The sequence below is a fragment of the Vulpes vulpes genome, chromosome 12, assembly GCF_048418805.1.
Source record: "Vulpes vulpes isolate BD-2025 chromosome 12, VulVul3, whole genome shotgun sequence".
Taxonomy (NCBI): Eukaryota; Metazoa; Chordata; class Mammalia; order Carnivora; family Canidae; genus Vulpes; species Vulpes vulpes.
In genome coordinates this window covers 183,420,520-183,445,395 of record NC_132791.1, presented here as the reverse complement: position 1 = coordinate 183,445,395, position 24,876 = coordinate 183,420,520, and the positions used below count along the sequence as shown (strand labels likewise).

Genomic DNA, 24,876 nt, shown 5'->3' with positions numbered 1-24,876 from the left:
AGGGTAGCCTGGGGCCAGCATACCTTCAGTAAGGTCTGCAGGGTGGTTGCATACCAGTGGCTTCCAACATAAACTTTGATGATCTGTTGCGGGGAATACACAGTGATTTCTGCCATCCATTCCTCATCTAAGGAAACCAGTGAGAAGGAACATACCGCATGACCAGAAGGGAAATTAGGTAGGGCATTTTGGTTAATATCATATGCTAAGACTCAGTATTTTCATTAGTCAGGTTGTGTTGCCTCCTCTGAGGAGCAGCAGAAATCCTAGACACCACTCCTCTCAGGCCTTCCCTGCAGCTCACCATACAATTTCCTGGGTGGTGAGGTAGGTTTGTAATGGCAGCTTGCAAGGTCAGCTGGTGACTCTGGGGGTGGGAATGGTGAGACCTCTAAAATCTCATCCCCAAGGGTACTGATGCTCTTCCCCTCACCCACCTCTCTCAAGAAAGCTGGACTAATGTTCCTGTCTACCTGCATTGCCAACTGCCTCTGGTTTCTGGCTGGGTGTATAACTTCATGTGGAAAGGAGTCCCTCTGTATGTTTGCGTGTATAGTTTGGTAAATGTCACATTGCCATCTCATCAAATCATCGTCACTGCTATAGAGACCAAGCTTCTAGCCATGTCTGGAGAATGGGGCTTTATTTTGAGAAGATGAATCCAAGACCGTTTTTCTGGGGGACTAGACTTAGGCTTTGTCTGATGTTTGGGAACCAGTTTCTAATGAGCTTTGTAATGAGTAAAGGGTAAATAACCAGGCTATTTAGTTAAGTAAGAGGAATATCATTAGATTGTGAACTCCATGAAGATGAGGACTGGGTCCATTTTGCTCACTTCTATACTCCTAATTAGGTCTACTTCTTTCCTGGTATATGGTAGGTGCTCAATAAATGTTGACTATTGCTGAATGACAATACAGTGGAAACCTGATCTAAAACTTTTTGTTAAGAGGTTATAAGACAGCTGCTGAAAATTAGTTTTGGACTCAGACTCAAACTCTAGCTCGATCATGATGTCACTGTGTACTTTGAGCAAGTTACTTCCCTGAGTCTCTACTTCATCTGTTAAACAGACCCAGAGATTGTTCCTCCCTGGATGGCTGTGAGGATCAAATGAGCACAGCACGTCAGCTCTCAGAGCCAGAGCAGTCCTACCCTTGAGGACCCAGCGGCCCCATAGTGAGGTCAGTCTGTATTGCCCAGTCTATACTACTAGAGGCTACTCATGGGTTTGAGGTGAGGAGGGGTACCTTAACATGAAAGTTTCCCTCTAGGAAAACCTATAAATTTTGACTTTCCTCTCCTCTTCCATCTAGTTCCTGGCCCTGGCCAGTCTTGACTTTCCTTTATGATACCCAAGCTCTCCTCTGATGCTAAATTCAAATAAAGAAGCTTCCTCATTTACTGAGCACATCCATGGGTGCCAGAGTCCTCGGCTCCAGATGAGTCTTCAGGGCCACTTTCATTGGCTCATAGGTGATATCCCTCTTGTCCAGGAAGGCACAGAGCTCATACACCTCGGAAATAGTCTCAGTCAGGGGCAGCCGACAAGTTCCCAGCCAGTTTCTGCCCAGAGGAAAGGCCTGTTAGAGAGAATCTCAGCACTGTACCCCAAGGGAGTCCAGCCTGCCAACTTTTCATATCTAGAATGCCTTGCTTCTCACCCTGGCTCAAACCTTTGGTCACTTATATTTCCTGCTTTAACCAGAAATCTGGTGATGTCTTGTAGGAGACTGAACCTGGACACACAGGCTCACCATCTAGTTTGATCTATTTTCTAGACTCTGCCTAAGGTTCCACAAGCCAGGGCCAGGGCCCAGCTACTCTGATTCTGCCCCCATAAGTATCTGCCCATGACATCTCAATTACTGTTTAGCAGCCTGCCATGGTCTTGGGAGATTACAAATACCATGTGGGCCTAGTAAAGAGGCTGGGGGTCTGAACATCAACCCTTTGCCTCCAAAGGCACTTGTCTTTGCCCTCTATGACATTAGGGATGGGACATCTCTGAGAGAGATGGGTTGTATGGGCCACAAAAGCCTGAAATGCCCAGAGTTGGCTGACCTTCTTCCCAGGGGCTCAGGAAAACCCACTTCTATGTTTAGTTTTGGTACCAATATATTTTGTGACCCTAAGAGAGTTGCCCCACTCTGAACATCAGTTTACCTTTCTATAAAACAGGATTAGAGTCCATACTCCTGCACTAACGGAGGCACTCTGAGCTCATGCCTTGAGCCAAAGGCCAGGTATCACCTCCTTCAGGAAGCCTTCCTTGCTTTGCTTCTGGAGGTCACCCCCAGCTCTGGCCCTTCTGTGTATCTAGCAAGCCTCCCAAGGGTTGGGGTTGGGGAGGACCTTTGTAGAAAGATCTGCATGCAGAGGAAGTATCTAGCACTCTGAGGGTTGTGACTGTGGCCTGGTCATCTTAGACCTAGAAGAGGACTAAAAATAGCAATGGATTGCAAAAAACAGAAATATGAACCCAACTGAAGCCTTTGAACCTTGGGAACCCTTGTACTTGGCACTTGTACTCTCCTCTAAGACCTGAGTTTAGTGTTGGTGGTGGGTGTAGCTAAAAATTATGAGTTTGCCCCCAAGGACACTACTTTCCTCTGGCTCATGGGCAGGGCCCCAGGTTGGTTTCCGAGGAAAGGCAAAGACCAGCCTGAGTGGGACCAAGCTGCTCTCTGAAGAGGGCCTTACTTGACATGCTGAAAGAGGACCCCGTTTCCTGTGATGTACAGTCTACTGCCGTCCAGCGTGCTCTCGATGCGGAGCTGTCCCAGTGCGGAGTCTGGGTACTTGACAAGCAGACCCAGGGCCATCATGTACAACGGCTTCACAGACTCCAGGCCTGCTGCATGGTCCCCCTTCCCAGGGCTTGGGGGAGCACAAGAGGTCCGGGGACAGCCACCTGTGCCGGTGAGAATGGGGTGACTCCTAGACCCCTCATGGTCATAACTATTGGAAGCTTTGGGTTTTGCTTCCTACTGCTGCCTTGAATTAGTACTAAAGAAGCTTAGAGGGAGCTAATTTCCTTGCACAGCCAAATCTGGATCTTCTCAAAATCACTATAATTTTTCATATACTTAGATTGAAAGGTCAAGTTATTTATTGGGAGGTAGGGTTGGGGGTGCTAATTTGCTCTATCATTAACATTTGAATTTCAGAAATTTCAGGAGAGCAGCCAATTGGCTCTAGCCTCTGCAGGAATCTCCCTTAGTTCCAAGCTCTGCTCTAATCATCCATGGGGGATCGGCAACCATTGCACAGAACCTGATCTGCATCACAGGCTTCTCAGATTCACAGCTCCTATCACTCCTGGGCAGAATTTTCCCCAGAGACAAACTATGTGGTGTTACTTTCAGATTGGGTACTTGGGTTGCTGGTTCATGGGCAGGACATTGTTCTGCAGTGGGCACATGCACAATCTATAGGATCCTATCCCAGTGGCAACAATGGCCCAGTAGGCAAGCTGCTGGGTGATTTTCATGGATCATCTGCAGTCCTCTGAGTGACCCTACAGGAGGGGTCATGCCATCCTTGTATCACAGATGAGGAAACTATCCTGAGAGGCTGATTAAGTAAGTACTTGCCCCACACCACAAAACTAGGTGGGGCAGAGCTAGGATGTGAGGGCAGCTTTGCCCATCTCCAAGGCTACCAGAGCTGTTTCCCTTAGTCATGTGTTTTATAAAAGGCAAAAACCATGCTGCTGCATTGTTTGCAGAGCCTGGCTGCAAATACGCTTTCCCTCCATCTTCACATAGCTCTTGTGGAGCAGGCACTGCTCTACTCATCTCTCAATGACCATGTTCTCTGACAAATAGAAGCTCTTGAAGGAGGGATTTGAACTCCCCACCCCCCCCCCCTTAAGTGGATTGGAAGACCCTGGAACAGGCTTCTGAAACCTGCTGCAGGCTGCCACTACTTCCAGATAGGGTAGCACTCCCATTTTGCCTGATGAGGAGGCTGGGAGAGCTGGGCCTAAACAAAGAGAAAGACCTTATTCCCATGGGTAAATGTCTGGTGATGCACAGGCCAAATTTCACATGTGTAAGTTCTATACATTCTCAGCATGTCACACTGGGGTAGTTAGCTCCTTGCAGCATCCACAGTAGCTTCCATAGATGTGCAGGATGGGAAATGGGATGATAAAAGGCAAGTTAAAAAAACATGAGGAGGAAACTGGAATGAGGTAGGGATGGGAGCATGAAGGCCTGGATTGGACCACAGTTAGGAAGTGTCAGAAGACGGCAGAGACAGGCACAGCAGCCAGAAGTTGTGAAGTAGGGAAACAAGGAAATTTGGGAGTGGGTGAGATAACTGAAGCACTAATGGAGAATTTGCCTGAGAGTTTCCCATGCCTTCCAGCTATGCCTGGAAGAGATAGGATGGCAGTGTCAGTCCGGTGCTGCAAGTTCACAGTTGCTCACCACTTCTACAAGCAGGGCAGATCTACACACCCCTGGGAAGCTTGTGCTTGGGCCCAACCTCCCTCCCTAGGATCCTCAAGCCTGGTTTCCCCACCCAGGCTGGGCTGAGCTATCTACAGCTCAGTGGGATGCTGAGCAGACAGGGGGCACACAGGGCTTCAGTCTGAAATTGTTCTTCTTAGATTCTAAGTCAGCCAAAACACCCGCCTCTTTCACCACTGCCTAAAGCCCAAAATGGTTGTGGGATGGAGGGGAGACATTTGTTCTTGGCTTTTCCAACTCAAGCCTGGACTGCCCCAGAATGTCAAGGGGAAGGCAAGGCTCCCCTGGTGACATACCCATGTTCATCCGGTACAACCTTATAGCTTCAGTGAGCTCAGGGATTTCCAGAATTTCCACTTCTGCTTCTAACACGTCTATATTGGAGAAATTATCTGGTAGTAAAATCTTCTGTGAGCGTAGAAAATTCACTTGAAAAGCAAAGGGAAACAAAATGATTAAGGAGGTTATTTCTGATTTAATCATGGGTCCAGGTTTTGGCAGATTTGTGTACTGCAACATATCCTAGGCTCTCCTTGTTCTGAAACAAGTTCTAAACATACCTGGTTAGATTAGCTTTGAGCCTGTGGTTTCAAGGTGAAAGACCCCAAACTACTTTGTTTTCCTGTGTCTGAGTCCATGAGTTTGGCCTCCCTTGGCCTGACCTGGGAGTCCTAGGCCAGGCCCTCCTGGTGAACAAACTGTGACTTCGAGACTTACCCTGTGAGTCTTGACCCAAGAGCAGGACATTCCAAAATGTCTGTCTTGCCGCTTACAGAGGAATGGCCCAGCTGAGCTGGGCTGGCAGGTGGCACTTGCAGTTTGTCCCTGCCTGGATTGCAGTGTGGGAGGCAGAGATGGAGCCAATGCTAATGTCCTGTGTGAATCAACTTGGAGATTCAGAAGCACATCAAGACAATTTTCCAGGTGACTGTTAAGTAGGAATGGCTGGGGTTCCAGGCATTTGGGCCCCAGTACAACTTGGGTGTTTCCTGCCCTGTTCATCTAGGCAGCAGCAGTATCTTGGAATCAAAGAGCTCATTCAGTTCACATCCTGACCAGAGTGTGGAGGGAAAGAGGTTCTCTCTGTCCAGGGTTGAAGATATCCTCCCTCCCTAGGCCACGAGCTCAAGCAGACAATTTTACAATGATTCTGAGGAACCTTTCACCATACACCCTCCTTCTCTTTTATTCTGGATTTAGTGGATATGAGAGTAAGTAGGGACCATTCTTTAAAACAAAGGAATAGGAATAGGAAACCCTACTTCCTCATTTTATGGTGAGAGGAACTAAGGCCTGGAGCCCACCCAGATGGATACATAAAGGCAAGCTACAGAGTAGCTGACTTTGGAGCCCAGCTTAAGGCCTTGCCCTTCATGCCAACTCCTGTGGCTCCTGATCACTTCAGGCAGCTGCCAGTTCCCCTTTATACCCAGGCCATCCCCAAATGAACAGGGAATAAAATAGCCCCGAGGTTCATGGGAGTCTAATGCTGGGAATCTGCTTGCCTTCCAGAATGCTCTGTCATGCCTCCACCACTTCAGCTAAGTTTCCGAGGCCCTAAGTGCCAAGCTGAGCCTCCATGAGGTGTGGATGGGGAGGGGTAGATAGACCCTATCAGCCCCCCACCCCCAGGATAGAGCAATCACCAATGAAGCGGAACTCGCTGCACTCGCACTCAATTAAGGCCACAGTCTCAGCCAGCCACAGCAGATTGTCTTCAGTCACCAGGCTTGGATACTTGGCCACTAGGTCTAGGGGCAGAAAACAGTAGTGTACTTCCTCTTCCGTGTCTAACAATGGTGTGTCCATGAGTCCCAAAGGTGCCTTATCATGTAGGCCTGGAAGAGAATGTGTAGAGGGGTATCACCACCTCTCAAGAGGCCAGGGCTCTCACTGATCCCAGGGTCCCGGAGGAAGCTGGAGAGATCAACCCATCGATGGTCTGTGCCAGGTGCCTCCTTTTCCCTCCCCTCTAGAGGTAGCCCTAACAGCACACACAGGAGTATGGTGGGGAGGAAGACATAGAAATCTATTTTTTCTACAATGAAGGGCAGTAGGACATGTTGTTACATTTTAGCTTATGTACCCAAAGTCATTACTTTGGGGGTAACCCAAAGTTACCTATTTGGTTCTTTTTAATTGATCAAACCAACCATTGTAACTCACAGACAAAATAGATGCTTTTGACTCTCTTGGAAGCTCAAAACCCATAAATAATCATGACTGGCTGTTCTGGTGTCTCAGGCCAATCCATATTGCAAGTTACCCAAGATATAGTGATCATTTGGGGACACTTCTTGTGTAGTAGTTAGAAGGGACTTGAAAGGTTGATGGAGTTCTCTGACTATTAGGAGGGCGGAGAATGCAACCCAGCCTTACCCAAGTGGAGCCAGCATGCAAAGGAACAAATGTGGCTCTCACTGATCCCAGGAATGTTTAGTTTCAGTGGGTAAGCAGCCTTGGAGAGGGCATGTTGTACAGTACAAGATCAAAGGAGATAGTGGGGAGGTAGAGAGATCATCCAAAACTAGTTCAGAAATCAGAGTACTCTCTGGATGGAAGCCACTTCTGTTAGGGTGAGAAGGGAAGCTGGTGTGGGCTATAGGAAAGGTCAGCCTGTGAGTATATACCTGTGAAGGCAGGGCTTTTTATAGGAAATTCTGAGGGTTTGCTGATACACTTCCATGTTCGCCAGTAGTTCAAAGATGCTCTCTCAGCAACAGGTATGTCTGCAGGCCGTACACGTAGGTGGTGTTTCCCTTCCTTCAGATTATCTAGAGTCTGTTAGATACAAAGAATTACTGCCTTGAAAATTCTAAATCATATAATTATCTACCAGTTCTAGGGCAAAATACCAGGAAAAATAGTGTGTGACTTACTTTGGTAAAGTGTGTTGAAATAAATTTAGTCAATCACACACAAAAATAAAAATGTAGGTCTACAAGATGATATGCTGATATTCAAAATTTCAATAACTATCTTCTTATCTTTGAAATAATCCTTTTGAAATTTATTTTATGTAAGGTTAAAGAGTAATATATATTTAATCATTAAAAACTTGAGATTTTCTACCATTTCCCTTCAACAATTTGTATAACTGCTGTGATCTGCTTATTGTTTGTGTTCATCCTAATCTTGGAATGTGACCTAAACAGGGAAGTGGAGGTGGCACAGGATACCACATTTTTCAAATAACTTTTTTTTTAAAGATTTATTTATTCATGAGAGACAGAAAGAGAGGTGGAAATGTAGGCAGAGGGAGAAGCAGGCTCCATGCAGGAAGCCCGATGTGGGACTCGATCCCAGATCCCAGAATCACGCCCTGAGCCAAAGACAGATGCTCAACCGCTGAGCTACCCAGGCGTCCCTCAAAGCACTTTCATATACCCTGACACAGCTCTGTGAGATAGATGTGGTAAATGTCTGCATTCCCATTTTACTGATGACGCAATTGAGGTTAAAAGATTTGTGACTTGCTGAAGCAGTCTTCCACAACCGTTCCTCCACTTGAAGGAGCAGCTGACGGGGGTGGGGGTGGGGGGTGTGTGTGTGTGTGGGCAGTACATAAGATGAAGTACCCTAGGTAGACAGGCTGAAGCTTAGAGCAGGAGGTGGGCTGGTGCTACCCTTCACTCGGGTATTCTCCCTCAAAAGTTCTGAAAAGGGGCAGATTATCATAACATCAAGCTCATTTTTCTTGTCCCTACTCTAGAATAGTATTTTTCCCTAGAAATTTCTAGAGATAGCTGGAAAGGTAGTCTTTAAAAAAAAGATTCCATTTATCTATTCATGAGAGACACACAGAGAGAGGCAGAGACACAGGCAGAGAGAGAAGCAGGATCCCTGCAGGGAGCCTGATGTGGGACTGGATCCCAGGACCCTGGGATCACGACCTGAGCCAAAGGCAGATGCTCAACCACTGAGCCACCCAGGCACCCCTAGAAAAGTAGTCTTTGAAAGGCATGGTATGACAATTTTTTTTTCTCTAAGAGCCTTTCTCTAAGAACACCTTAGATTTCAGTCTGAAACTAATAAAAGAACCTGCTTCTAATCTGAACTACACAAGTGAAGAAGCTCTTGTGAAGCTGCTCACAGGAAGCCCAAGCTTTGAAAGGGCCCTCTGGTGGCCATGTGCTATAAACTGCACCCACATAACTGCTTAAGTGGGAGAATCTTCCTTACTTTGGATGACTGATGGACTTGTGGAAGGACTGGAAGATGTCCGGGTCGTGGGGAGTGCTTTTGGGGAGCACTGAGTAATGAGAGGGAAGAACAGGGTATGTGTAAAACACCAGAAAGAGTCTGTCATTCATTCATCTAAGAAATGGCTTGTATATCTCCAGGGCCACAAATACTGTGCCTTGACTCAAATAGCTCTCAGCCTGGGAAAAAGAAAACCAATAATTTACATATACTAAAGTAAGAGCCAGCATAATTTTTGAAGTTTCAGGAGCTCCAAGAACCCTAGGATTTCTTTCAACTGCATTGGAAGGAAAGGTAAGCTTTCTTGTCCCTCTTTGCTCAGGATTGTACACAACTTTAGCTTCTGTATCAGGCTGTCAGCAATCCTGAGGAGGGAAACTGGTGAGAGAGGGGTTTCTGTATCAGGGAGAAGTTGGCCCAGGCAAACAGAAATAAAAGTGAGGTACCAGGAAGCCGACAGAAAGACTGGAACAGCTTCTGCATTACTGGATGAGCCTGACTGAGTAAAAATGAGATGATGATGATGGTAATAATAATATTATTATTAATTAATAATAATATCATTATTATATGCATTATATTAGTGGATGAGCCTGCATTAGTGGATGAGCCTGATTATTGAGTAAAAATAAGATGATTATGGTAATGATAATATTAATAATAATATTATTATTATAATGTGGCAGTATTTGTACTAAGTGGGATACAGAAAATGGTGACTGCACAGGAGGGACAGGACAGGTGGGAAGATGGTAGGTAGAGATACAAACTGGGCTACGTGCCTTTGTGCCTTGATTGTAGCCTTATGTGTATGGAGGTTGAGGGAAAGAGGGAGATGAATGTGGAGCAGTAAACAAGAGAGAGTAAAGGGCCCTGTAAGCTGGCCTGTGGAGTTTGATATGTCCTCTGGTGAAGGGAAGCCCCTATGACTTGACTGATATTCACATCATCTCCACTCAGTCGGCCAGCAAGCCCTATGACTCCATGCCCTGCTCTTTGCTCCACCCTCTTCATCCTTTCCCTAAGGATGGGTCTCCCCAGACCCTCTCCATAAAGTGACATTTCAAATATACAAATGAGTCCAAACCACTCTCCATCTTAAAAAATTTCAGTCTTCCCCACTACCTAAGGGGCATCCAAATTCTCCTTAGCTTTGCAAACAAGGTCCTTCACAATCAACGGAGGCAGCAGGATATACACAAAAAGCACAAAGGCCTTAAACTCAGACTGAGTTTGAATCTGGTTTGGTCACTTAAAAGCTGACATTTATTGCCCAGGCACTTTTTAAAAAAGATTTTATTTTTAAGTACTCTCTACATCCCAAACCCCAAGAACAAAAGTTGCCCATTGTACTGACTGAGCCAGCCAGACACCACAACCCGGGCATTTGTAAACTGAATCCACCTAATGCTCCCCCACAACTGCCACATACCAACTAGACTTTACTATTACCACTCCCTTTTAGCAAATGAGAGACAAGATCCAAGAAGCTAACAAGTATACAGTGCCCCCCAAAAGTGGAGATGCTAGGAATGGAACCCAGGATTCTAGAGTCCATGCTCTTAACCATTGCTCTTAACCTGCTGCCTCCCATTTGTCACTTAACCTTTAGAACCTCAGGCTCCTCACAGGCAAAGTGGAGATAGTAAAATCTGGAAGATGTTATTGTAAGGATTAAAGGAAATACTATAAATTGGGATGCCTGGGTGGCTCAGTGGTTGAGTGAGTGTCTGCCTTCAGCTCAGGGCGAGAACCTGGGGTCCTGGGATTGAGTACCACATCGGGCTTCCTGCATGGAGCCTGCTTCTCCCTCTGGCCATGTCTCTGCCTCTCTCTTTCTGTGTCTCTCATGAATAAATACATAAAATCTTAAAAAAAATAAAGGAAATAATATAAATGTTAGTTAATTTCCTTCCTCTTAGTGGTTGGATCCCAAACTTCTTTTCCAGCATCCTCTCCTACCATTCTTTCTGTTTGCATCCCATCATTAGTGACACTAAACTCCATAAAATCCAAAGATACACCATGTTCTGTAATGCCCCCTCAACTTTCTATATGCTATTTCCTCTTCCCAGAACACTTTTCTCCTCCATTCTCTGCTTTGAAAAGCCTGGAGCCTCCCCTAGCTAAAGCAAGTCATTCTCCTCCTTTGTTCCCACAGACCCCTCCAAACTTCTCTATCTGGGTTCCTGGCTTGGTTTCAGGCCTATCCCTTCAGGCTTTGGTGGGGAATGCATCCCAAGCTTCTAGTCTAGAACCTAATGTGTAGTAAATGCTCAAAATTGTTGTGTTAAATGAATGAATGCATGTAAATAGAGAAAAGACTGAGTCCTCTGGAAAGAAAAGCAAAATAAGACATGAGGGAGCCCCAAATGAGCTGGCAGAGAAGACTGCGTTCACAAAAACTGAGAAAGATGCTGAGTATTCAAAACCATAGGAAAAGCCAATGGGCAATGTGATTAAAATAGGCAGTGCCCAGAGAGTTCAGAGGCCAGTGAAGGGAGTGATTCCAATTTGGGACCTAGAGTCCAGAGGGAAGTCCAGAGGGAAGATCTAAGGGAGAGAGGGACAAGGATGAAGAGGAGAGGGAGACAGGAAGACTGGATGAAAGGTCTTGACTTGGGCTTGATTGGTGAAGTAGAAAAAAAGAAAGCAAAACTAGGGAGATCCTACAAGAGACAGTAGACCATTTGAAATCCATGCTAGGGATACCTGGGTCTTCAGTGGTTGGGAGCCTGCCTTCGGTTCAGGGTGTGATCCTGGTTGGGGACTGAGTCCTGCATCAGGCTCCCTGTGAGGCGCTTCTCCTTCTGCCTGTATCTCTGCCTCTCTCTGTCTCTCATGAATAAACGAAATATTAAAAAAAATAATAAACCCATGCTAAGCTGACTGCATCAGAAGAACTTGAACCTGCCATTTGTTTTCCTTGCAGATTCAAATGCTGAAATTCTGCCCCAGTGGAAGAAACAATAGTGCCCTTGAACAACTCTAAATTGGCCATTGTGAAAGAGATGCATTGAGGGAGGGAAATCTGCTTGGGAAAACAACCTGTTTGAGGACTGGCCTGGACTCCCTTTTCAGAGGTGCTGTTTGGTACCCAGGTATATCCTGTGGGGTGGGTGAGCAGGACAGTCCAATCAGCTTGAGAGATGTACTAGCTGAGGGGAGAATGATCTATTTTGTCGAAATGAAATCTCTATTTCTTGCTACTTCTACAAATGTGAAGTGTGAACTGTACCATTCTCTCCAAGAAAGGTATGTTTGGCAAATATTAGAAAAAAACACAAATAAATTCCAAAAGATCACAATTCCTGCCAGTCGAGTCATGCTGTATGCAGTAGGCCCAAGAGCCTTTGGTTGTTTTCTAAACTCTGTCAATCCTTGCTTTGACTTCTAGAAACACAAGGCCTTCTACTCATGGGAAGCCAATTAGATGCTATATGAATCCAAAGAACACATTCCCTAACCCCCTCACTTGCTTTATTGTTCTCAATAACACCTACTTACTTATTTACCATTTGCTAGTCTCCCCTAGTAGATATACCCTCCAAAACCATGAGGATCTTGCCTGTTTTGATCTCTGCTGTATTTGCAGCACCCACAACAGTACCTGTGGGATCTCAATACATTTTTTAAAGATTTATTTATTTATTTATTTATTTATTTATTTATTTATTTATTTATTATTTCAGAGAGAGTACATGAGCAGGGGGAGGGACAGAGGGAGAAAGAGCAGCAGACTCCCCACTGAGCCAGGAGCCCAATGTAGGGCTCAATCTCAGGACCCTGAGATCACAACTTGAGCTGAAGGCAGATGCTTAACAATCTGAGCCACCCAGGTACCCTTTAATACATTTTCATAGAATGAATGAAGTACTGAATTAATGAAGAGAATTTCAGAGAACCTAGCTTCCAGTTGTCCTTTGACTTTGTTGACTGAAGTTGCCACAGAGTATGTGGCTAGTCTTCTATGGACTTCAATTCCACTTCTATCTGCCTGAATATTACTTCTATGACTTTTACTATTTACAGACTATGACTCAGAAAGTTTTTAGAGGGAGGATTTCTTTAGAGAAATAAAGACCCAAATTCAGATGGCTAGTTACTAGCACAAGGATAATTAATGTTACTTTTGGCCTAGATAGTAATGAAAAAATATGTCAGTGAGAAACAATGTAAAATTAATGGCATGGGCGCAAATGTGCACATGTGTAGGTATGGTTGCCAAAAGATGGCTGACAAATGCACTACTGGAAGAGTTTTGGGACTTAACAGAGGTTTTCCAAAGCAGAACCAGGACTCAGAGATGCCTTATGCTCTGATGTAGGCTGTTAGAAGGAGCTGAGAGGAGCCTGAAAATCTCCAGCTGCCTTGTAAAAACGAGGAAGGCCAGCATTAATCTGAAGCTCAAGGGAAGCAAGCTAGTAAAACAAAAGGATGTGCAAAACAGCTGCCATCAGCCAAAGAAGCAAATAAGGCACAACTATCAGCACCTCAAACCTGCCCCTCCACTGCCAGCTCCAATTCTCTAACCCTGCAGAAGTAGATTCAACCTTCATAGGTCATCTTGGGTACATCACTCAATGTTCATTCAGTGGATGTTTGTTAAATACCTGTTACAGGAACACCTGGGTGGCTAAGTGGTTGAACATCTGCCTATGGCTCAGGGTGTAATCCCTGGGTGGGTTCTGGGATCGAGTTCCACATCAGGCTCCCTGCATGGAGCCTGCTTCTCCCTCTGCCTGTGTCTCTGCCTCTCTCTGTGTGTCTCTCATGAATAAATACATAAATAAGATCTTTAAATTAAAAAAACACACACATTAAACTTTAAATAAATAAATAAATACCTGTTACAGGCTGGGTACTACCAGATGCTAGAAATACAGGCTCGTGTAGGAGAAAGATATATAAATACCTGATCCAAACAGAATAGCATTGATAGGTGACAGGAATTAACTCTGAGAGCAGAGAAATAAAAACTCTGCCTGGAAATGTCAGGCTGGCTTCCCTTGGACCATATTTAGGGTAAATCTTAAAAGGGGAACATTCTAGGAAGAAGAAACAGCAAGTTAAAAAGTGTGGAGAGGGCAGCCTGGGTGGCTCGGTGGTTTAAGCGCCGCCTTCAGCCCAGGGCCAGATCCTGGAGACCCGGGATTGAATCCCAGGTCGGGCTCCCTATGTGGAGCCTGCTTCTCCCTCTGCTTCTCCCTCTGCCCGTGTCTCTGCCTCTCTCCCTCTCTGTGTGTCTGTCATGAATAAATAAAATCTTAAAAAAAAAAGTGTGGAGAGACAGCATTTGGGACACTTAGGGACATGGCTGAATTTTACACATGTGTGTGTGTGTGCGCGTGTGTGCCCATGCACACATGTAGCTATGTGTGTGTGTTGGGGTAGAAACCAGGGCAGCAGACACCATGTCAAGGGTTGTCCACTTACCCATACCCACTGTTGGGATGAATATTGTTTATGTAAACTTCCTTTCCAAGATCACAACGGTAATGTATCTTCATATCATGAGTAATAGGAAATTTGAGACCTGTCACTAGTCTGTTTTCTTAAAAGCATCATTTGTGTAATCAACATAAAAACTACCTGGCTCCCTTGAGCACAAGGAATGCGGGAATATTTGGGTTGAATGAGCAGAATGCTCATAGAATGATTTAAGTTTCTAAACTTAGAAGTCCCCAGAAGGCAGTGGGAAAGGAAACACAATTAGGATGCACTGTCATTCTAAGTCCTCAATGGACTTCAAGGGCGCAAGTAAAAGGGAATCTACAGTTTGTCAAAAATCTCAAACCCTTGTCCAGTGACCCTGAGGAGAAATTTCTTATTGCAGTAGCAGCTGACTCTCAATCAGGCTGATAGCTTGTGAGAAGCTTGAAGCAGTTCACATTTAGGCAAAGGGGACTTCCCAAATTACATAAAAGCTCTAGGATACTCTATAATGTTAATGTACAGACTGGAATGACTGCTTTGTATTTTCTCTGTGAACATCCAGGCTCATGGATTTACATATCATCTTTGATGCTCCCAAATTTATACCTTTAGATCAGATTGCTCCCATGAATTCCAGACCTTGTACATCCTGCTGCCTTCTCACCATTGCCACTTGGGTATTTTTTTTTTAAGATTTTATTTATTTATTTGAGAGAGTGACAGAGCAAGCATGAACAAGGTGGTGGGGGGATGGGCAGAGGGAGAGGGAGAAGCAGACTCCCCTCTGAGCAGGGAGCTGATGTGGGGCTTGATCCCAGGACCCTGGGATCATGACCTGAGCCGAAGGCAGATGCTTAACCACCTGAGCCACCCAGGCACTCCTCCACTTGGGTATTTAATAAATACCCTTTTCTTACTTCTCAAACTTAACACATTCAAATCTTAACTCCTGATTTCTCCCCCTAAACTTGCACATCCTTAGGAACCCACCATTCACCTTATTGCTCAGGATACAAAGGGGTTATCTATTCTCTCTTACCCTACCAACAATTCATACCAATAATTCATTAGCAAACCCTGTCAGTTATATTATCAAGACATATCCAGAATTTGAACACTTCTAATGCCACTGTGACCACCTTAGGCCAAACTACCACTATATTTTACCTGGTTGCTATAGGAGCCTCTTTCTCTGCCCCACTAGAGTGTAGGCCAGGGGTTGATACTTTTTTTTGTAGGTTCCACACCCAGCATGGAGCCCAAGGTGGGGCTTGAACTCATGATCCTGAGATCAAAACTTGAGCTAAGATCAGGAATCAGATGCTTAACTGACTGAGCTGCCCAGGTGCCCTGGCAATTTTTTTTCTGGAAAAAAGGGCAGATAGTAAATATTTTAGGCTTTGAGAATATGGTCCCTCTTGCAACTGTTCAACTTTGTATTATAGCTCAAGAGAAGCTATAAACAATATATAAATAAATGAGCATGACTGTTCAAATAAAACTTAATGGGCACTGAAATTTGAACTTCATATAACTTTCATGCGCCATAAAATATTTTTCTTTTGTTTTTTTGTTCAACCATCTAAAAAGGTAAAAACCATTTACCAAAAGGTAAAAACAGGTTATACAAAAAAGGTGGTGGGTTGGGTTTTGTTCATGGGTTATAGTTTGATGACTCCTGGTCTACTACTAAGACAGAAGTCAATGATTTTTTTAATAGTTTTACTGAAATATATTTAATGTGAAATGCACTCACATTATATATACTATGAATGGTAAAATCTCCAATTTAAATTGTACAGTTCAGGGGTTTTTAGTAGTTCACAGAGTTATGCAACCATCATTGCAAGCTATTTCAACATACTGAAAAGTAACTCTGTACCCGTTAACAGTTATTGCCAAGTCTGCTCACCCTATCCTTCCCACCCTGTACCTCAGTTTTAGGCAACAACTAATCTACTTTCTATCTCTATAACTTTGCCTGTTATGCATATTTATATAAACTGAATCATACAATATATGGTGCTTTATGTCTGGCTGCTTAGCATAATGTTTTGAAGTTAATATTTGTTACATGTATCAGTACTTTATTCCTTTTTATTGGCAAATAATATTCCATTGTATGGATATATATTTTGTTTATTCATCAGCTGATGAACAAAAGGATTGTTTGTACTTTTTGGCTACTATGAATAATGCTGCTTTGAACATTTATTTACAAATATTTGTGTGGATATAAGTTTTAATTTATCTTGGGTATACACCTAGAAGTGGAATTAATTGGGTCACATGGTACTTTGTCCAGCTTTTTGAGGAACTGCCAGAGTGTTTTCCAAAGTAGCTGTCAAATTTACATTTCCATCAGCAGTATATGACGGTTCCAATTTCTCCACATCCTTGCCAACACCTGTGTTTTTGATGATGGCCATCCCAGTGGGTGTGAAGTGGTAGGTATCTCATTGAGGTTTTCATTTGCATTTCCCTGATGACGAATGATATTAAACATCCTTTCATGTGCTTATTGCCCTTTTGTTCTTTGGAGAAATGTCTACTCAAATATTTTACACATTTTAAAATCTGATTATCTTTTTACTGTTTAGTTGTAAGAGTTCTTTATATATTCAGATACAGGTTCCTTATCAGATAGATTTGCAAATATTTTGTTTCATTCTGTGGGTTGTCTTTTACACTTTTTTGATGGTGCCCTTTGAAGCACAAAAGTTTTTAATGTGGGTGAATGAAGTTCAATTTATCTATTCTTTTCTTTGGTTGCTTGTGCTTTTGGGGTTAGACCTGAGAAACCATTGCTTACCCCAAGGTCCAGTAATCTTTTTAAAACTTAAATTTTATCATTTTACTTCCTTCTTTAAGCATCTCCCAAAGCTACCTATAACATTTAGAATAGATGCTATGTGTTTAATGTGGCCTATAAGACTGCAAGATCTAGCCCCTGGCTTCCTCTGACCTCACATCTACCTATGTTATCTTCCTACCTTTCCGTTGTACCAGATAGTAGCGCCTGAGTCTGCCTCCTCCAAGTCACTCTAATCTCAGAGCATTTCTATTTGCTGTTCCTTATGCCTGGAAGCTCTTTCCTCAGACTTCTGGATGACTTATCTTTCTCATGCAGGTTTCTGCTCACATGTTGCCTTGTCAATGAGGCCTGCCCTGACCACTCTTTTTAAAGGAGTAGTTTTCCTAGTCTCATCACTTGCTATCTCCTTTCTACATACTACATCTCTGTACATTTAATTTAATTTTTATTTTTTAAAAATATTTTATTTAGGGGATCCCTAGGTGGCTCAGTGGTTTAGTGCCTGCCTTCTGCCCAGGGCATGGTCCTGGAGACCTGGGATCGAGTCCATTCTCGGCTCCCTGCATGGAGCCTGATTCTCCCTCTGCCTGTGTCTCTACCTCTACCTCTCTCTCTCTCTCTCTCTCTCTCTCTCTCTGTGTGTGTGTCTCTCATGAATAAATAAAATCTTTAAAAAAAGGAATTTATTAAAAAATAATAAAATAAAATATTTTATTTATTTGAGAGATAGGGAGAGAGAGAGAGAGTGCCCATGCATGAGGAGGAGCCAGAGTGAGAGGGAGAAGCAGGCTCCCCCCTGAGTAGGGGCTTAATCCTGGGATTATGATCTGAGCTAAAGGTAAATGCTTAACCAACTGAGCCACCCACGTGCCCCAAATCTGTATATTTAAAAGCAATCAAGTTAGGTATAAATGTTCTGTTCTTTCAGCTACAGTACTACAAGGATAGTGACTGACAGAATAAAAATTATACACACAAAAAGAAAATCATTTAAACATATTGTGAAACCTCAAGAAGCCCTAGAATACAGAAATGCCCTCCTCCTTCATTATTACACATGAAGCACTGCTCTATTCTTCATAGCATTGGCATTGTATGGCTATATGGTTCTTCCTATATCTCCAGTGCTTGGTCCTTGATTGGTGCTCAAAACACAATAAATATTGCACTTGGAATCAAGACAATAATAGGTATTAAGTGTGCCCCTTTGGACGCCAAAGCTACAGGCTGAAAGGAGGTGGGGTGGGAAGGTGGCAGGTGGGAAGGCTGAGAGAGAGAAAGAGTGGAAATGTGGGGGGATGAAGAGGGGTGACAAGCACAGCAGCAATGTGAGCCCAGGTTTATGTCCTCCAGAAGCTACCCATCTCATTCTGCTTGTTGGCTCCTCTATGTGGCTTTCCAAAAAAATCTACTGTGTTACAGAAAATCCTGAATAGGATATGCAATCTGTTGAGTGCACAATAACTTTAGTTAGCAGGAGGCAAAGTCCCATTTTTATTGCTAGGTGCTAAATCTGAGGGATATTACAGTGAGGAGCACCAACATTTTAGAACAGTTTAGATATGTGCTGTCCAATATGGTAGCCTTTAGCCACTCATGTGGCTACTGAGTATTTGAAATGTAATCACCTGAATCTGAGATGTGTTATAAGCATAAAACACGCATCAGATTTTAAAGACCTAGTACAAAAAAATGTAAAATATATCAGTTTTTAAATACTGATTGAGTGGAAATGATAGCTTTTTAAATATATATTTCGTTAAATAAATATTATCACTTTTTAATGTTTTCAAAATATGGCTACTAGAAAATGTAAAATTACTTGTGGTTCACTTTTTTTGTTGTTGTTCATCCCATGTTTTCCTTAAAGTCCACAGGAATAATGCCTGGTACCCAAAATGTTTTCTTTTCCTTTTTTTTTTTTTTTTAAGATTTTATTTATTTATTCATGAGACAGGGAGAGAGAGAGGCAGAGACACAGGCAGAGGGAGAAGCAGGCTCCATGCAGGGAGCCCGATGTGGGACTTGATCCCAGGACCCCAGGATCACGCCCTGGGCCAAAGGCAGGTGCTAAACCGCTGAGCCACCCAGGGATCCCCCAAAATGCTTTCAATAAATACTAGCTGAATGCATTAAGTTGGGCTGCCTGAGAAAAGTCTTTAGACTAATAATTGGAACACTCCATTTTCTCCAAGAAAACGTTTGTACATTTATCCAAGAACTTAATTTTTGGACAGGCCTAAGCAGTGAGGAAAGTGATGGAAATGTGTGAGGCTGTTAATTTGCTTGAGATGGCTATTGATTCTCCAGCTGTATTTACACTCTGCTTCAAAGAATAAACATCACTTCAATTAGGCCAACTTAAATGTTTATTTCTTTGAAAACACTATTTCCAAAACATAAGCACTTGTTTTACTACATCTTTTGGAGAGTCAGATTCACATGATTCTTCAAATACTTCTACCGCTCACACAACTTGGAACTTTGGAATTAGGCCAACTCATTGGCCTCTGAGTTGCTATCTCCCATTCTGAAGTTGCTTCCCAGACAGATTTTGTTTCAATTTGAAAAGTGAGAATAGTGAAGAAGTTAAAGGGCTTTATAAAATGTATAACAGACTTGTGTTCTTTAAAATTATTCTTCAAAAAATTGCCATCTTTTTTATTTTCTTCAATAACAAGTGACTTCTTCCTTTTCCCCACAGAATGGTGCTCTGGCATAGAGTCATAAACCATCTTGACATGCCAGGCAATATAAGTAATTCTGAAGCCACATGCAATCAATTCTAGCACTCCATTCCAGGGGCAGTTGAAAAAATTTTTACTTCAGGTGGATAGCCTTAAAAAATAAAAAGAAAAGAATACTACAACTTATACTGGAATATGTTAAGAGATTTTTTTTGGGGGGGTTGGTTTCTAAATATATAATAACTTTTAAGAAAAAAAATATTTAGTTAAGGAGTATCTATAAAACCATGCAGTGTGAAATGTTCTCATTCCTATATGACCTTGATAGGGATAATCTACTTCAATTTTCTTCTAGAAAGTGTTGGGGAGGCACAGTTGGGAGTCCACTGAGCTGAACTGTGATTTGTTGGGTCAGTCCTTGTGGAGATGGATCCAGTAAACAACACTTTGTCCAGACAGTGGGATTAATATGGAGCATGGCCAATGGTCCTTTCCAGTCATAATACTTAGCTTTTCCAGGTTAAAAAAAATCATTGTCCAAAAACTAAGAATAAACTACTTAAGAATAAACTATAGTTTAGAGAAAAATTAAGATTCAAGAAGAATCTTAAAATAGGATTTCCAAGAGTCAAGGAACCAACTCAGCAGTTGGTTAAGTCTCATCCTGGGTCTGTGGTGGCTTCTGGTATAGAGGTAAGGCAGAGTCAGGATAGAATACTTTATTCAGAACATGCATTTCCAGTTTATTTATTACTTTACCTCATTCATCACACTTCCCCATTAAGAGGGTCATCTCAGCAACCAATATATGAAAGGATATAACATTTAGTGATTGATATAAGGTCTATGTTACTTATCACTCCTGGAACACAAGAGTATCTTACCTGCAGCAAAGGCATCAGCTGCAAACCCAGTGCTTGCTCATAGAGTAAGTTCAGTTCTGCACAACTAGAGAAGGAGAGTTTGGAAGTGTAGAGGTAATAGTGCACATGCCTAAATGTGGAACCATCTCTGTCGATGAAGAGCCTCTGGCTTTCCAAAGAGGTCAAGGCTGAAGCCTCTTTCCATAGCAGGGAATCTGGAAACTGAGCAAGTTTGTTTCTGGGAACTGAGAAATGCCAGCCGCCAACGTTGAAATGAAACAAATCCTCCGCTGATTCATGAGGCATGCCAGGCTCCTCCTAAAAGAATGAAAACAGAGCTATGCAAGAAAAAGAAATAAAAAGCATCCATATTGGAAAGGAAGAAGTAAAACTATCTCTATTTGCAGATGATGTGATCTTGCATACAGAAAACCCCAAAGAATTCACTAAGAAATTATTAGAAATAGGTTCAACAAGGGTGAAAAGTATAGATCAATATATATAAATTATATTTTTATTTTTTAATATTATTTATTTATGTATTTATTTGAGAGGGAGAGAGAGAGAGAGAGAGCACACGTGCGTGAGACTGGGCAGGAGGCAGAGGGAGAGAGAGAATCTTAGGCGAGCTCCGCCCCCAGCACAGAGCCTGTTGAGGGGCCTGATCTCACAACGCTGAGATCATGAACTGAGCTAAAATCAAGAGTCAGATGCTTAACTAACTGAGCCACTCCTCAATTGGGTTATTGTACACTAGCAATGAACAATCCAAAAATGAGATTAAGAAAACAATTCTATTCCAATAGTATGAAAAAGAACAAAATATTTAGGAATAAATGTAACAAAAGAAGAGTAATACTTGTACTCTGAAAAATTCAAAACATAGTTGAAAGAAATTTTAAAAGACTTAAGTAAATGGAAAAACATTTCATGTCTACCAATTAGACTTAATACTTGTTAAGATTGCAATATTCTCTAAATTTACTACAGATTAGACACAGTCCCTATGAAAATTCCAGTTGCCTTTTTTTGCAAAAATTTACAACCTGATGTTAAAATTCATATGGAAATACAAAAGACCCCAAATAGTTTTTTTTAAATCTTGAAAAAGGAGAACAAAAGTTTTTTAAAGATGTATTTATTTATTTGAGAGAGAAAGTAAGGGGGGAGAGACAGAGGGGGAGAATCTCAAGCCAACTCCCCACTGAGCATGGAGCCCAAGATGGGGCTCAATTCCACAACCCATGAGATCGTGACCTGAGCTGAATCAAAAGATAGACACTTAACTGAGCCATCCAGGCAACTCAAGGAGAATAAAATTTGATGATTCACACTTCCCAATTTCAAAACTTACTAAAAAGCTATAGTGATAGGGACAGTGTGCTATTGGTATAAGGAAAACAAATGGATAAGTGGCAAAGCACTGAGAGTCCAGAAATAAACCTTTACATTTATGGTTAATTGATTTTGATAAGGGAGTCAAGGCTATTCAATGAGTAAAGAATAGGCTTTCCAAAAAATGGTGCTGGGACAACTGGATATCCACATTAAAAAAAAAAAAAAAAAAAAGGAAGTTAGACCCCTACCTCACACCATACACAAAAATTAACACCAAATGGACCAAACCTAAAAATAAGAGCTAAAAATATAAAAACTCTTAGAGGAAAACACAAAATCCTCATGATTTTGGATTAGGTAATGCCTCCTTAGATGAGATACCAAAGGTACAAGTGAAACAAATATAACTTCACCAAAGTTAAAAACTTTTGTGCTTCAAAGGACACCATCAAGAGAGTAAAAAGACAACGCATATAATGGAACAAAATATTTGCAAACCACATATCTGGTAAAGAACTTGTATTTAGACTACATAAGTAACTCTTAAAACTCAATAATAAAAAGATGGACCACCAGATTTAAAAGAGAGCAAAAAGTCTAAAAAAGACATTTATCTAAAGATACACAAATGGTCATTAGGACATGAAAAGATAATTAACATCATTTGCTATTAGGGAATTGCCCATCAAAACTTGCAATGAGGTGTCACTTCACATCCGGTAGAATCACCTGAATCACAGCGATAACAACAAGGGCTGACAAGGATTGGAGAAACTGGAACTCTCTTACACTACTGGCGAGTGTTAAATGGTGCAGCTACTCTGGGAAAGAGTTCAGTAGTTCCTCAAAATGTTAAATATGTAGTTACTATATGGCCTGGCAATTCTATGTCTAAGTATAAACTCAAGAGAAATGAAAACCTATGTCCACACAAAAACTTGCAAATGTTCATAGAAGCATTATTGATAATAGCCAAACATTAGAAACAACCCAATGTTGATCAACTAATGAATGAACAAAATGTAGTGTATCCATACAATGGAATACTATTTGTCAATAAAGAGGAAGTACTGATACATGCTACAACTCAGATGAAACCTTGAAACATTATGCTCAGTGAAAGAAGCCAGACACAAAAGACCACATATTACATGATTCCATCTATGTATAATGTGCAGAATAGACAAATTTATAGAGAGTAGATTAGTGGTGGCTTAGGCCTAGAGAGGTTGTGGGGGAAATGGGTAGTGACTAGTAACAGATATGGAATTTTTCAGATAATGAAAATGTTGTAAAATTGTGGTACTAGTTGCACAACTCTGTAAATATACTAAAAGCCACTGAACTGTAAACTTTATTTTATTTTATTTTTTATTTTTATTTTTATTTATTTTTATTTTTTAAAGATTTTATCTATCTATTCATGATAGACATAGAGAGAGAGACAGAGGCAGAGAGAGAGGCAGAGGCAGAAGCAGGCTCCATGCTGGGAACCCAACGCAGGACTCGATCCCGGGACTCCAGGATCATGCCCTGGGCCAAAGGTAGGCGCTGAACCACTGAGCCACCCAGGGATCCCCTGAACTGTAAACTTTAAATGGTAAATTGTACTATGGGAATTATTTCTTTATAAAGCCGTTTAAAGCAGAGAGTTATGAGGCTCTGTGTTGGGCTGTGCACTCAGTATGGAGTCTGCTTGGGATTCTTTCCTTTTTCCTCTCCCTCCCCCTCTGCCCCTCCCCCTGCTGTCTTTCCCTCTCTCTCTCTCTCAAACAAATAAATAAAATCTTAAAAAAGACAGAGTTATTTAGAGGTGTTCCCACCCCACTGAGCATATGCAGAGCTCTCTTGGGATCATACCTACAGAGACATTACATTATTGAGGCCATAGCAGGATAGCTGAATGCTGTGGTTTCCTTTTTATATATACAAAGGCAGCAAAGATCATTAACCTTCCTCAGCTTGTATGAAGATTATCTATTCATAAGTGAATTATTTTGCTTCAAGATGGCCGAGCTTATCAACACTATAGAAAAGTAGAACATATAAACATACAAACTATCAAACACACAGAGCATCTGTATCAGAATTTAAAATAAACACTCAAGGAGCACTACTTTTATAAACAAAATTTAGGAGCTAGTAAATAGTATATAAAATTTTACCTTAAAAAGAACCATAAAACAATTTTGAATGCTAAGTAAAAATTATGCATCTGAAGCAATTGGAGTCCAGTGTGCTGATATTTATAACATTTTGAAATGCATCAAAAACCCGATATGGATTGATAAAGGGATAGACAGATGGACATATGTAATAAAACAAATACAGCAAGATGTTCACTATAAAACCCAGGCAGTGGGTATATAGTTCTTCCCACCTTTCCAAAAGTTTTAAAATTTGTGTTAAAATGTTGGTGGCAGAGGCGGGGTGTTAAGTAAGAGATGACTGCTTAGAGAGAAAAGGCCCACTTCAACAAAATCTGCATCTTCTATTTTGACAGCTGAGGAAGCAAAATAAATGCACATAACAAAGAAGTGGGTGGAATTCTTTTCTCTTACCACAACCTGGTCTAAGTATTCAGATGTAAAGAAGAACAATTATATATGCCACATTTCAGGCTAGAAGAATTAAAGGGGCCATGAGAAAGACTACAGATTTTTAAATGGTGTCATGATTTGCAGAAGCAGAGGGGGGAAAATAGCCAGTCTAATGAACTAATTAATTTAGGCTTTTGAATCTTGGTCCTTTTAAACAGGGCTACAGCTGAGCACGATAAGCTAATGGTAAATAAGAGCCCCACCTCCACCAGAAAGCAAATATGCAAGGACTCTTGATTTTGCTTTCTGTTCTCCTTAAAGGTGACCAGCTGGTTGACAGCTCATTTTAAGTGCTCCTACTGTGCGGATTTTGGCTGCCAGAGAAAACCTCCTCCTTGAAGGTGAGCCACAATTTTGTTCTCAGTCCTCTTTTCTTAGTAAGGATAGGCTTTGACAAGAGTGTCCTGGCTCAAGATTTTAACTCCTTCTTACACATACATGTCCCATCTACAGGTG

At 42.0% G+C, this 24,876-nt stretch overlaps 1 protein-coding gene across 1 annotated transcript in view; it reads right to left on the bottom strand.

The window, feature by feature from the left end:
- Positions 1-24,876, bottom strand: part of KCTD19 (potassium channel tetramerization domain containing 19) — a 31,337-nt gene that overhangs the window by 5,614 nt on the left and 847 nt on the right. The window contains exons 2-8 of the mRNA XM_072731711.1: positions 20,504-20,800; positions 7,109-7,259; positions 6,125-6,316; positions 4,775-4,906; positions 2,704-2,914; positions 1,406-1,566; positions 24-127 (exon numbers count right to left, since the gene is read on the bottom strand). Of these exons, the coding sequence (XP_072587812.1) occupies positions 24-127; positions 1,406-1,566; positions 2,704-2,914; positions 4,775-4,906; positions 6,125-6,316; positions 7,109-7,259; positions 20,504-20,800 (1,248 nt within the window). The remainder of the gene's footprint in view (positions 1-23; positions 128-1,405; positions 1,567-2,703; positions 2,915-4,774; positions 4,907-6,124; positions 6,317-7,108; positions 7,260-20,503; positions 20,801-24,876) is intronic.